Genomic DNA, 15,441 nt, shown 5'->3' on the forward strand with positions numbered 1-15,441 from the left:
GTGGAGTGCTCCTCAATCCACTCAGATACAATGCAGAGTGGTTAATTGCTTTGTTGGCCGTACAGATCTCCTTTACATCTACATCTACGTGGATACTCTGCAAATCATACTTAAGTGCCTGGCAGAGGGTTCGTCGAATCACCTTCACAATAATTCTCTATTATTCCACTCTCGAACAGCGCGTGGAAAAAGGAATACCTATATCTTCCTGTGCGAGCTCTAATTTCCCTTATTTTATTATTATGATGCTTTGTCCTTATGTACGTCGGCTTCAAAAAAATATTTTCGCATTCGGGGAGGACAGTTGGTGATTGAAATCTCGTGAGAAGATCCGCCGCAACGAGAAACGCCTATGTTTTAATGATGTCCGATCCCAAATTCTGTATCATGTCCGTCACACTCTTTCGCCTATTTCTCGATAGTAAAAAACTTGTTGCTCTTCTTTTAACTGTCTCGATGTACTCTGTTAATCCTACCTGGCAAGGATCCCACATCGCGCAGCAGTACTCCAAAAGAAGACGGACAAGCGTAGCGTAGGCAGTCCCTGTAGTATATCTGTTGCATCTTTTAAGTGTTCTGCCAATAAATTGCAGTCTTTGTTTCACCTTCCCCACAACATTTTCTGTGTGTTATCTCCAGTTTAAGTTGTTTGGAATTGTAGTTCCTAGGTATTTAGTTGAATTTACGGCATTTAAATTTGATTGATTTATCGTGTAACCGAATTTTAACGGATTCCTTTTACTATTCATGTGAATGACATCACACGTTTCATAATTTAGGGTCATTTACCAACTTTCGCACCATAAAGATATATTTTCTAAATTGTTCTACAGTTTGTTGTGATCTTCTGATGAAGTTACCAGACAGTAAACGACAGCGTCATCTGCAAGCTACCTAAGATGGCAGCTCAGACTGCCTCCTAAATCGTTTGAACAGATAGGGAACTGCAGAGAGCCTGTAAGACTATCATGGGGAACGCCAGAAATCACTTCTGCGTTACTCGATGACTTTCCGTCAATTACTACGAGCTGCGACCTCTTTGACAGGAAATCTCGAACCCAGTCGCATATCTGAGACGATATTCCATAAGAACACAATTTGAATTCAAGCCTCTTTGAGATACACTGTTAATAGTCTTCTGGGAATCTAGAAATACGGTACCAATGTGAAATCTGTCCTCAATAGCGCTTAACACGTAGTGTGTGTAAAGAGTCAGTTGGGTTTCACATGTACGATGTTTTCTAAATCCTTATTCATTGTGTGTCAAATGATTCATAATGTTCGAACACAGTACATGTTCGAATTTCCTGCTGCATATCGACGTTATTGAAATGGGCCTGTATTTTAGTGGATTACTCCTTTTGCCTTTCTTGAATACTAGTGTGACCCGTACAAATTTCCAGCGTTTCGGTACGAATCTGTCGACGAATAAATTGTTAAGTAAGAAGATACAGCACCAGCATACTCTGAGAGGAACCTAATTGTTATATAAGCTAGACCAGAAGACTTGCTTTTATTAAGTGATTTCAGTTGCTTCACTACTCCAAGGATATCTGTTTGTAAGTTACTCAAGTTGACAGTTGTTCTTGATTCGTATTCTGAAATATTTAATTCTACTTCTTTGGTAACGGAATTTCGGAAGGCTGTGTTTAGCAACTGCTTTAGTAGCACTCTCATCGGCAGTGTTTTCGCTGCTATCGCGCAGAGAAGGCATTGATTGTGTTTTCCCGCTAGCTGGATTTTCTGCCGGGTTTCGTTGTGAAAACTATTATAAGCACTGAAGTCTGCTCTAAATTACGATATTCTCCAAAAGATCGCCTGTCTTGTGGATTTTGCGTTCTTTTAAGTTTGGCACGCTGTTTTCGTTGTTTCAGCAACAGTGTTCTTTTTAGTTTTATGCACCAAGGGTGACCAGCTCCATCGTTTTTTAAGTTATTTGGTCGCTGTTTATACTATTTGTTTGAATTCAAGCCAAATACTATTTGTTTGAATTCAGGCCACACCTGGTCTACAAATATAATATGAATTTGGAAGGAGTGGAGATTAAAGGTTTCAGAAGTTACTGCAACCAATCGCCGTTAATAGCACTTAACACGTAGTGGTTGCAGTAACTCCTGAAACCTGTAACAAGACAGTCGCAGTGATCCAAATCCAGAATGGATAAAAGTTTTGGAGTGGAGATTGTCTTTCAGGAAGGTGTTAAACGAAGTTTTTTCTGCCCTTTTGAGTAGGTGTATTTCTCCTTTATTTTTGGAATATTTGGGTGTTAGATATTCAGTCCCGTTAAAACATATCTCTCCTGTTGATTTTTATCCCGTAAGTGCTACCTGTTTATAACTAGGTCATCTATGTAGATGCTGAATAAAGATGGACATAGTTCACATCCTTTTCTAGCTCCCCTTGTTGTTAATTGTTTCAACATTTGGACATATGATATAATTTTTGTCTCTATGTAATGAGATTCTATAAAGTTGGTTAGATGCGTTGCGAAGCCTCATTTTTTCATATTCTGCACACTAGGTGGTTTCTGACTTTGGATAGAGTTTTATCATATTCTACAAGCGCTCTGTACGTCTCTGAGTTAAATTCTTTCCTTTTCTCCACCAGTTGGTTTGGACTAAAATACAGTGAGCGCAAGTTGGTCTCTTCCTGAAACCTATTTTTCTGCTAATAAAGTGGTATCAAACCGAGAGGGAAACTTATTATTTAAAATAGTTCCGTAGATTTTATTTCCTGCGTTAACGAAGCTTATACCTGTGTAGTTATTTGGATAGTTCTGTTGCCTTTCTTGAATAGAGCAATTTTATACTTTCAACTCCTCAAATACCTTTACCGCAGTCCAACTTAGGTTAATGAGACGTAGCATACGTTCATTCATTGAAACATCTCCAAATTTAAACAGTCCGGCATTTATTACGTCCGTCCCTCTTGCTTTTTGTGTTCTTCAATTTTTGTATTGAAGCATCTAATTAGTTCGTTTCGATGACGTCTATGTTTCTACCGACTGAGAAATTTTCATAGTATTCCTCTGCTGCTGAGTCGTCAACCTGCTCTCTCTGCAAGAAATAAGATGAGAAATTAAAATAAGTCACTAAATACTTCAGTCGGATAGAGCTGCCTGTAAACCAAGTGAGAGGACACATGATACACGTTTAGCGTTTAACTATCAATACAACACCATCTGGTGTACATGCTCACAAAAATTCTTGTAATACGGTCTAATATACTCAAAGTCATTTATATATAAAAGCTTACACAGTAATATTAAAACTGTGGTGTCAAGTAGCATAATGTCCATCCTACGTCACTGTTATTAATAGTGCTGAACATGATGTAATGGGGCTGACAGTCTTCATAAATATAACTAAATACCTAGGTATGATGCATTTGTTGCGTACCTATTGTCAAGTGTTGTGTTACAAATGACATGCATGTGACACCGCACTATGTGAATTGTTGTCATCATGTACACCAGATAGCGTTGTATTGAGAGTTAAATAGGAAATACATTTGACGTGTTCTCTCCCTTGGTAAACACAATGCCTGGTGAACTACATCCAGACTGGTTGCGGGAGAAGAAACATTTACCAACGGCCCTTAGCGTTTGAAGTGTAGCTTCTTTGAACTACATACACTACTGTACAATAAAATTGCTACACCACGAAGATGACGTGCTACAGACGCGAAATGTAACCGACAGGAAGAAGATGCTGTGATGTGCAAATGATTAGCTTTTCAGATCATTCACACAAAGTTGACGCCGGTGGCGACACCTACAACGTGCTGACATGAGGAAAGTTTCCAACCGATTTCTTATACACAAACAGCAGTTGACCGCCGTTGCCTGGTGAAACGTTGTAGCGATGCCTCGTGTAAGGTGGAGAAATGCGTTCCATCACGTTTCCGACTTTGAGAAAGGTCGGATTGTAGCCTATCGCGATTCCGGTTTATCGTATCGCGACATTGCTGCTCGCGTTGGTCGAGATCCAATGACTGCTAGCAGAATATGGAATTGGTGCGTTTAGGAGGGTAATACAGAACGCCGTGCTGGATCCCAACTGACTCGTATCACTAGTATTCGAGATGACAGGCATCTTATCCGCATGGCTGTAAGGGATCATGCAGCCACGTCTCGATCCCTGAGTCAACAGATGGGGACGTATGCAAGGCAACAACCATCTGCACGAACAGTTCGACGACTTTTGCAGCAGCATGGACTATCAGTTCGGAGACCATGGCTGCGGTTACCCTTGACGCTGCATCACAGACAGGAGCACCTGCGATGGTGTACTCAACGACGAACCTGGGTGCACGAATTTCAAAACGTCATTTTTCGGATGAATCCTGTTCTGTTTACAGCATCATGATGGTCGCATCCGTGTTTGGCGACATCGCGGTGAACGCACATTGGAAGCGTCTATTCGTCATCGCCATACTGGCGTATCACCCGGCGTGGTGGTATGGGGTGTCATTGGTTACACGTCTCTGTCACCTCTTGTTCGCATTGACGGCACTTTGAACTGTGGATGTTACATTTCAGATGTGTTATCTCCCGTGGCTCTACCCTTCAGTCGATCCCTGAGAAACCCTACATTTCAGCAGGATAAGGCACGACCGCATGTTGCAGGTCCTGTATGGGTCTTTCTGGATACAGAAAATGTTCGACTGCTGCCCTGGCCATCACATTCTCCAAATCTCTCACCTATTGTAACGTCTGGTCATTGGTGGCCGAGCAACAGGTTCGTCACAATACGCCAGTCACTACTCTTGACGAACTGCGGGATCGTGTTGAAGCTGCATGGGCAGCTGTACCTGTACACACCATCCAAACTCTGTTTGACTCAATGCCCAGGCGTATCAAGGCCGTTATTACGGCCAGAGGTGGTTGTTCTGGGTACTGATTTCTCAGGATCTATGCACCTAAATTGCGTGAAAATGTAATCACATGTCAGTTCTAGTATAATATATTTGTACAATGAATACCCGTTTATCATCTGCATTTCTTCTTGGTGTAGCAATTTTAATGGCCAGCAGTGTAACTGGATGTTACTTACTACAACGCATTACTTCTCAAAGTTGCCGACGCTACTACGACTCTATTGTTATTAAACTGGTGTGAAGGCGATTGTACCATCAAAACCAGTTACTGTACACAGCTTACAGTCAATAATCATAACGAAAACAACTGTAATACTGGAGGAGCTACTTCTCTGTTCGTAATTAGTTTATTAATATACAATTCAATATTGTTGCTGCAATACTACAAGTATTAAAGGTCTTCAACAGGCTCTGTGCGGGTCCACTCCCAATTGTGCTGAAGCCACTTGGCTGGTTATTTATTACTCTATGCTTGGAGGATACTGTAATGGACACAGATATTTTAACAGAATGCCACAAATGTGTGGAAGAAAGAAATAAAAGAAATATAAGGAAGAACGTCTTGTCGACGGCGACGTCATTGCAGGCAAACATTGTCTTGGAGCACAAAGGTTACGCTATAACAGCTGCAATAGGAAGTAATTAATGACGGTCTGTTAAGTATCAATTAAGTACCGTATTTACATCTTAAAATCTGAAATATATCGAGGGGAAAGAGAAACGTTAAACTATATCAGTCGTAAAAAATGTGAAAGAAAACTGTTTTCCTAGTTGGAAGTATATATGACCGGAAGGTGTTCCTCGAACTGCGACTGAGGGTGCCTCGTTTGCTACTATTGCATGAGCATTCTTTCGTCTTCCGAGCGTAATTATGTCACATAAAAAATTACTTATTCCTTAAAATCAATGAAATTTTTACATTAAGCTCCCATTTCTGTTTTGGAAAAAAGCACTTCATTTGCGCGTTAACTGGTCTTGTTGTTGTAATCTGGACATTCAGCAGTCTATTGAAGTCCAAAAATATATCTCACTTACTTTCTACCATCAACCACAATTCTTTTTTATAACGTCATGAACTGCGCCTCCGCACTTTCAGGAAGCTCTAAACTGGGAGAGATATACTGAGAGAATGAGGCTGTCATATAGGAGGCGAAGTTTGGCTAGGTAGCTAACGAGGAGAACACCGCAAGCGCCGTAACCAGATCTCCCAGAAACTTCGCCCAGTCGAAGGGGGGGGGGGGGGGGGGGGGTCAAAATATAACCGATTACCTATCTTGGCTTATCCGTAGATACTCTATCGCTTCTGTGGAAACGACGCTCAAAGTTTTAGATGTGCTTTCAATGGCATTTAGCGCTATTTCATCCGAAGCGGTGATACTTTAGCTAGCGCCCGTATTCAAAATCAGATTATTGTTTTTTTAAATTTTATTTTTTTCATTTATCTACCGATGTCAGCAGAAGGTTAACACATTTATGTTTGTTATCAAGTTAGGGGATACAAGGGCACTATATTTATTGTAAAAATAGAATTTTGTTTCAGAGTATGTTTCAGACATTTATTATATAATATTTATGCGGACAGTGATTTCAATGGTTACAATCTTTTTACATTTTCTTTTTCTAATATTTCATTCTTATATCAATTCGAATATTAATTTTTATATTTTAGTCTTATGTTTATTCTTCATGAAGTTTCGATGTATTCATATATTGTTTAACACATTCGTGTAGTAATCTTCTATGGACATGGGTACATAAAAGAAAAACATAGAAAAATAAAAAGTGTGAGGTCGCTAGTCGCCGTGCCACTGATTCGCTTGATTTTGCTCTGCGCTAAAGGGCACCTACAGTACCTTGAAAGGTCCGACTGCCCTTTCTCAGAGACGGTCGAGTGTCTCCGGATAATCCGGACAAGTGTTGTCTTACTTTGATCCCTCTTCCACTGAGCAAAGTTTCTGCGATATCAGGTTATGATGACACTTGCCGTGTTCTTCTCGCAAGAGTCGTCAAGTGAAGTGGAAAGTTTGAGATTCGAACCCCACTGCGGCGCACTGTTGTAGGCAGTCACCAAGTTTCATATAGGCGTACAACCTCCTCTGACTGAAAGAGTGTTGGTGGACTTCAGTCTTTTTTTACATAGCGTAGTGTGTATATATATCTATAAAAACATGTACTCTAAAGTATCATGAGCTCGAGATTGCCTGTGAATTTTCATTGTATTACTCGACTTCACTGTTGCAGGATAACACCCTGCCGACAGGAGAAAAGTCCGTTGAGGGCTTCAGCATCACGCTGGAGAAAATCGACCGGCACCAAGCGGGCGTGTACCAGTGTACGGCCAACAACGGGGTTGGCGACCCTGTCACCGTCGACATGACGCTGGATGTCCTCTGTAAGTACCGACACAGCTGCTTTCCACCAGACAGTTTGTACCCATTATGGAAACCTCTACATCCAAATGAGATTAGTAGGCGTTGCTTCACCTTATGTGCCGCATCCCTCCGTTCGAACCCAAAATATCTTTTCAGGGAGGTGCTGTTGTCTTCAGTTACTATGAGTTTTCACAGTCTATTCTGCTTACCAGATGCGTTATGCCCGAAAATAAACTTTCCAACGTTAATGGGACTATGGAGAAGGCAGTCGTATAATTTATTAGGAAAAAAGAATTTGAGCGAGACTCTTCACATTATTATACCACCAATCGTGTTACAGGAAAATGAAAAACATTTAATTATAGAATGAAGCAATTTCTATTTTCCTAACTGCGAATAATGTTATCCAGGGAGGCTGGGATTAGACAATAAAATTGGCGAATTGATACAAACGAGTCGGCCAGTTTCGAGCTGCGTCATGTCATAAGAACAAAATTTTACGTCTCACACAAAAAACTTTTTTCTTACCACAGTTCTGATGGTTACCCACTCACTTCTTAAAAGTGTACCCGTGTTCTGTAATAAATAGAAGCTCTGTACTACAGATTCCGGGAGAGGAATGGCGGGTAACAAGTGACCTCTCCTCCCTTCCATCGTCGACGCCTGTGGACAGGCCCAGTTTATCAAAGTCGATTGTATTTTATTGACACAGCAAGCTAAACACTCGTATAGTTTCTCAACGAAAATATGTATTTTAAAATAAGATGTAATGATAAAACATGAGCTGCTGAAGATATAAACGTACTGTAGAAATTTAGACGGTGAACGAGAAATCCACCGACAAACTTTCAGAGATGGCAGTCTGAACAAAACAGTAAGTTAAGAAATAAAAAGTGTCTACTACACATGAGCTGTAAGGTGCGTACCATAAGTGCTACAAGCACTTGATCGTCTTCGTGTACTGTGAGACACATTTCTTCTACTGGAAGATCTTTGCTTTCCGTATTTTGAGAGGTGATAGTATGGGCCACAACAAGAAAGAAAGTCCAGTAGACAAGACATGAAGTTAAACAAGTGCTCATAGCTCGTAGAGTATGCATTTTAGGGATCATGTTTACTGGACATTATTTTCTTGTTTAGTTCCGCAGTACGTCGTCCCAACGTATTGAAAGCAAAGAGCTTACAAGCAGAATGATATGTCACACAATACTGAAGATGAAGTAGTGCTCTTATACCTCAAGGTATGGATTCTAGAGCCCACGTTTACTAGATTTTTTCCTTGTCTTGCTCCGTGCTGTGACCTTCGATATCGGCGTAGTTCTGGTTAACCCAGTACAAGCGACCTAAATATACGCTAAGACAAAAAAAAGTGACGTACCCCGAAGGAATTAACCAAATGAGACGGAGATCGCTAGATTTGATGTACATGTAGAGACAAACAAATGATTACAATTTCAAAAAAAATTGGATGATTTATTCAAGACAAAGAGCCTCACATAGTGAGCAAGTCAATAACGCGTTCGCAACAAAACTACAAAACAAGGCGTACCGTTGTCCTGTAAGGGTGTCGCGGATGAAAACCAAAGACGTCAAGCTATGAAAACAAATGTCACCCCACACCGTCACTTCCAGCTATCGGGCTGTTTGGCGGGCGACATTCAGGTTTGTGTCCCACAGCTGTCCGGAGTGTATGCAGACTCGTTTTAGGTCTAGAATTTCATTGACTGGGGTAAAATTGTTTCCAGTGACGAGTCCCGGTTCCAACTGAGCCCCGATGACCAGTGAAGACTTATCTGGCGACGCAACCAATTCTTGCATACATCATCCATTTTTCTGAAATTGTAGTAGTCCTTTGTTTGTCTTTAAATGCACCTTTATAGATTTCCGTAACATTCGGATGATTCCTGCATGGTGCGTCTTCTTTTTATTGTTTTGTTTTATGGTATACTAGCGCAGAAAACCGACGTTGTCAGCACCTTTATTTACAGCTGTGCATCCATCCACACCCTTACCACGCAGTATCTGGCTTGAAGTATGTGTTGTGCAATGATATAATTTTATAGGAACGTTCAGCGGCCTATGCAGATACTCTCTGAAAAATGTGATGCTAATGGAGCGAGTAGCAACATAGAAATAAATTTAAACGTCATGCACAATGCGGCAGTTTTTCACACCCTCACTGTTTATGGCCTTGTATCTTCTGAACTGTGTGTCGTAGGACGATATAATATTGTAAGTACATACAGCAGCATATGTGCACACTGTCTGCAAAATTCATTGCGGAAAAAATTAGTAACAATGAAGTAATAAATTTAAACGTCATCGATGATACGGCATTTTTTCATGGACCTGATTGTTTATGACGTCATAGCTCCTGAACTATGTATATTAAAATGATGTGATTTTGCACGTACATTCAGTGGTATTTGTGAACACTGTCTGTAAAATGTGTCGTGCATGCAGTTAGTAGTAAGGAATTAATAAACAACAACGTCATGCCTGAGGTGTCGATTTAGCCCATGAAAAGCGGAAAGGTAGAAAGAGATGAACATATTTCCATTCACTATGTCGTAGGGGTTATCAGCGGGAAATTTTTTTGTAAAGGGTTGAAATAATGCAAGTCGCTAAGTGCTCTCTTTCTCAAATAGTGGATGAATAAAGTCTGGGAATTCCTGTGTCACGGGCTACGCTTCCTTTTTACTGCCACCGTCCCTCCCCTTTCATAGGGAGGTGGTTCTTACCCTACAGTGATTGTCACCTGACAGAAAGGTATATGGAGAGGTGTAGAAAACGCCACCCCCCCTCCTCACCATACACACAAACACACATTATATGTGTAACATGCATGGATTACTCCTCTCCTCTTTTACGCTTGTGCATCATCTAAAATGTAAATCAAGTCAACTCTTTATTAACAAGTACACTTCATACACTTTTCGCACTTTATTTTCAACTTATATTCAGTCACTGTACCACTTTGACTGCTCGCACTTCGACGTTTGTTTTTCGGTTCCTTTCGTTCGAGTCCACGTCGGGTCATGCTTAATGTACTATATGCTCCTACCAATGGGTTGCTCCACCAGTGGCGAATTCCAAACCATACCAAAAAGGCTTTGAATGGTTCACAATTTTCCAGGACATTTCAGAACATTCGACAGTGTTCTGGAATGTACCACAATGATTTTGGATGTTCTGGGACGTTCCGAGATGTTCAAGAACATTCTGGAATCTTCCCGAATGTTCCAGACTATTTATGAACATTCAAGAACATCCCGGATCGTCGTGGAACATTCCGAAACATTCTGGAATGCTGTGAAATGCTCTCGGATACTCTCGAATGTTCTGAAATGTTATCGAATGTTGTGAAATGTAGAGGGTGAAACTTCTCAGCCCTTATATCTTCAGAAGCACGCCATTCAGGTAAAAACGGGAACCTTCTTCATGGATGGGGGACAGAGGGCTACCACACCAAAGAACTCCCTTGATCGTACTCGGACTCCTTTCTGGGTTTTAGCGGTACGCTTATTGCACACTTATGTTTATCTTATGTACTGATTTTCTGTAGTAAGTAGATGTTCTAACAGAAGCTCTGTGCGGTTTTATACAGTTAATTTCATTGGAATACGAATAAGGTGAGTGTGTAACGAAAAAGTTGACACACTGGAGGTGGCGAAATCCGTACTTTCTGGAACAGGCGCCACGAGCGAGAGGTCGCATTAATCTAGTAGCGAGTAATTTTTCTCCCCGGTGCTGCGAAGAATGAAGCATCCATCAACGTCGGCGCTCACGCCGCCTTGCTACGCCGCGCTGCCGAAGACTGCGCGAGTTACAAAGTCTCCGAATTAGCCCCGGTCGATAGGCGGGCGGCGAGGCCCGCGACGCGCCTCTCAACACAAATTACCCGCCTCACACGGCGGCCATCTGCTCTCGCTGCCTCTTCTTACCCTTGTAAGAACATGAATCACGTACAACCCTTCTTATGAATGTCATTTATTGTATGGCCACCGGTTTCGACGCTTCAGTGCATCATCTTCAGGCCTTAGCTGATGATGAAGGGGTTAACAGTACCCGTATACACGATGCACTAGTGGCCACCATAACTTGATTACGCGGACTACCCGTAACTGTGATGTTCTCTCCAACCATCACTGTTGAGTTGACAGTTGAAGGAGAGACATCACAGGTACAGGTAGTCTGCGTAAACCAGTTACGTTTGCTGGCCGGTGAAGCCGAGCGGTTCTAGGCGCTTCAGTCTGGAACCACGCGACCGCTGTGGTCGCAGGTTCGAATCCTGCCTCAGGCATGGACGTGTGTGATGTCCTTAGGTTAGTTAGGTTTAAGTAGTTCTAAGTTCTAGGGGACTGATGACCTCAGAAGTTAAGTTCCATAGTGCTCAGAGCCATTTGAACCATTTTCAACCAATTATGTTGGCCACTGGTGCCTCATGTATACCGATGGTGTTAACGCCTTCAGCATCAGCTTAGACCTGAAGATGGTGCACTGAAGAGCCGAAATTGGTAGCCACACAATAAATGAGTTCATAAAGACGGTTGTAGATGTTTCATGTTCTTACAGTAGTGGATGACAAGTGGTCCCCCAGACATCCAGTAACAACGATGGACGTACAAAAACTCTTCTTACCCCCTCTTCCTTCACTCACTGTCATTCTCCTGTACCCTTGAAACCAGTGTGTTCCTCGTTAGATTTTTGTGACGCAATTCTTCTGGCCGTGCTATATTTTGCAATTCGACGGCAGTGTAGTAATTCAAAGAACTGATCCGGTGCATGCTTGTAAAATGCTTGCCGCCACAAGAAATATTTACCACGCGGCGTAGAATAGACTAGGTGCGGCAGAACTTCGTGCTGCGTTTATTCTACTGTACACCTATATCTACATCTACACTGATACTTTACGGCTCAGTAAAAATAAATAAATAAATAAATAAATAAAAGGGAGAGAGAGAGAGAGAGTTGGAGAATTCATAGGACCGAGCCGTACATGTCTGTTTTCAAGCTCAGCAGCTAACTCGCTGCAAGTAATAACCTGTTACTGTTGCAGTGGCTACAGTTTCGAACTCCTACAAAATAATCATAAATATTACATATGATAAATGAGTGAAAAAGAAAATGGTTCTATTCTACCATCAGAAAGTGATGTGCACAACAGTAGAGAATTCATATGAATAATACTTATTCAAGAAAGTAATCTTAAATAAACGTGCGGTTGTCCTACGACTACCAATTAAAATACAGACAGAAATATAACTTAAGAAATAAATGAGTTCATAAAGACGGTTGTAGATGTTTCATGTTCTTACAGTAGTGAAGTGCCTTACAAAAGTGGTAGCAAAATCCCCAAGGTATACAGGGTGGTCCATTGATAGTGACTGGGCCAAATATCTCACGAAACAGGCATTAAAGGAAAAAACTACAAAGAACGAAACTCGTCTAGCTTGAAGGGGGAAACCGGATGGCGCTATGGTTGGCCCACTAGATGGCGCTGCCCCAGGTCAAACGGATATCAACTGCGTTTTTTTTAAATAGGAACCCCCATTTTTTAATACATATTCGTGTAGTACGTAAAGAAATATGAATGTTTTAGTTGGACCACTTCTTTCGCTTTGTGATAGAGGGCGCTGTAATAGTCACAAACGTATAACTACGTGGTATCCCGTAACATTCCGCCAGTGCGGATGGTATTTGCTTGGTGATACATTACCAGTGTTAAAATGGACCGTTTACCAATTGCGGAAAAGATCGATTTCGTGTTGATGAATGACTATTGTGATCAAAATGCCCAACGGGCATGTACTTTGTATGCTGCTCGGTATCCTGGACGACATCATCCAAGTGTCCGGACCGTTCGCCGGATAGTTACGTTATTTAAGGAAGAAGTGATTCAGCCACATGTGAAACGTCAACCACGACCTGCAACAAATGATGATGCCCAAGTAGGTGTTTTAGCTGCTGTCGCGGCTAATCCACACATCAGTAGCAGACAAATTGCACGAGAATCGGGAATCTCAGAAACGTCGGTGTTGAGAATGCTACATCAACATTGATTACATCCTTACCACATTTCTCTGCACCAGGAATTGCATGGCGACGACTTTGAACGTCGTGTACAGTTCTGCCATTGAGCACAAGAGAAATTACGGGACGATGACAGATTCTCAGCACGCGTTCTATTTAGCGACGAAGCGCCATACACCAACAGCGGTAACGTTAACCGGCATAATATGCACTATTGGGCAACGGAAAATCCACGATGGCTGCGACAAGTGGAACATCAGCGACCTTGGCTGGTTAATGTATGGTCCGGCATTATGGGAGGAGGGACAATTGGCCCCCATTTGATCGATGGCAATCTAAATGGTGCAATGTATGCTGATTTCCTATGTATTATTCTATCGATGTTACTAAAAGATGTTTCACTGCGTGACAGAATGGCGATGTACTTCCAACTTGATGGATGTCCGGTACATAGATTGCGTGCGGTTGAAGTGGTACTGAATAGCATATTTCATGACAGGTGGATTGGTCGTATAAGCACCATACCATGGCCCGCACGCTCACCGGATCTGACGTCCCCGGATTTCTTTCTGTGGGGAAAGTTGAAGGATATTTGCTATCGTGATCCACCGACAACACCTGCCAACATGCGTCAGCGCATTGTCAACGCATGTGAGAACATTACGGAAGGCGAACTGCTTGCTGTTGAGAGGAATGTCGTTAGACGTATTGCTAAATTCATTGAGGTTGGGGGACATAATTTTGAGCATTTATTGCATTATTGTGGTATTTACAGGTAATCACGCTGTAACAGCATACGTTCTCAGAAATGATAAGTTCACAAAGCTACATGTATCACATTGGAACAACTGAAATAAAATGTTCAAACGTACCTACGTTCTGTATTTTAATTTAAAAAAACCTACCTGTTACCAACTGTTCTTCTAAAATTGTGAGCCATATGTTCTGTGACTACTACAGCGCCATCTATCTCAAAGCGAAAAATGTGGTCCGTCTAAAACATTCATATTTCTTTATGTACTACACGAATATGTAATAATAAATGGGGGTTCCTATTAAAAAAAAAAACGCTGTTGATATCCGTTTGACCTATGGCAGCGCCATCTAGCGGGCCAACTATAGCGCCATCTGGTTTCCCCTTCAAGCTAGACAAGTTTCGTTCTTTGTAGTTTTTTCGTTTGACGCTTATTTCGTGAAATATTTGGCCGGTCACGATTGATGGACCACCCTGTATATAGGGTGATAATAATTAAAGTTAAACTTTCAAAATGCTCTAGAAATAACACCACTGCTCAGAATGACGTCAAATTGCAACGGAATATTATAGGGGAAGGCGGAAAACGTATGGCAGAAGAAAAAAAAAATAGAGTGAAAATTGAGATGGCGCTGTATGTGTCAGAATACGTAAATGAAAACCCCTGTAGTAGGCCACTTTTAGATTATGATGCTTACGGCGCCATCTATTGATACTTTTTGTAGCTCAGAAATGGTTCAAATGGCTCTGAGTACTATGGGATTTACCATCTGAGGTCATCAGTCTCCTAGACTTAGAACTACTTAAACCTAACTAACCTAAGGACAGCACACACATCCATGCCCGAGGCGGGATTCGAACCTGCGACCGTAGCAGAAGCGCGATTACGGACTGAAGCGCCTACAACCGCTCGGCCACAACGGCCGGCAATTTGTAACTGTATATTTTTCTTCTGTCATACATTTTACCCCTTCTCCGATAATATTCCGCGGCAGTTTGACGTCATTATGACCAGTGTTGTTATTTTTGCAATGGTTTGAAAGTTTAATTATAATCACCCGGTACTCATCCAAGATGCTAGAAAAGCTATGTCCATTCGCCAGCACAAAATAAGTCAGAGTTTAGCATAACGATTTACTCATTAGCAGACAGGGTCAACGACTCCCACATCAAATATAGATAACATGTGATTCTGCGTACAATACCTTATGAAGAAAACAGTTTTGAAACTGTCAAAACCGTGGTAGAAGTTTAATACATTTTGCAGCCGCGTGGCTGTTATTTTCAATCCTTTGAAGCTCTTGTATGCACAGTGACCGAAGTGCAACCATGTTCAAAATCTTATTATCCATTGATTGCTGATTAGTATATTTTTCCTGAAATAAGGGGCCACCTATATAAGAG

General features: G+C 41.5%; 1 protein-coding gene across 3 annotated transcripts in view; it reads left to right on the forward strand.

The window, feature by feature from the left end:
- LOC126484417 (lachesin-like) overlaps positions 1–15,441 on the forward strand; it is an 871,444-nt gene that overhangs the window by 649,792 nt on the left and 206,211 nt on the right. For all 3 annotated transcript variants that reach the window (XM_050107928.1, XM_050107929.1, XM_050107930.1), the window contains exon 5: positions 7,120–7,270. In XM_050107928.1, the coding sequence (XP_049963885.1) occupies positions 7,120–7,270 (151 nt within the window). The remainder of the gene's footprint in view (positions 1–7,119; positions 7,271–15,441) is intronic.

This window comes from Schistocerca serialis, chromosome 6, assembly GCF_023864345.2.
Source record: "Schistocerca serialis cubense isolate TAMUIC-IGC-003099 chromosome 6, iqSchSeri2.2, whole genome shotgun sequence".
Taxonomy (NCBI): Eukaryota; Metazoa; Arthropoda; class Insecta; order Orthoptera; family Acrididae; genus Schistocerca; species Schistocerca serialis.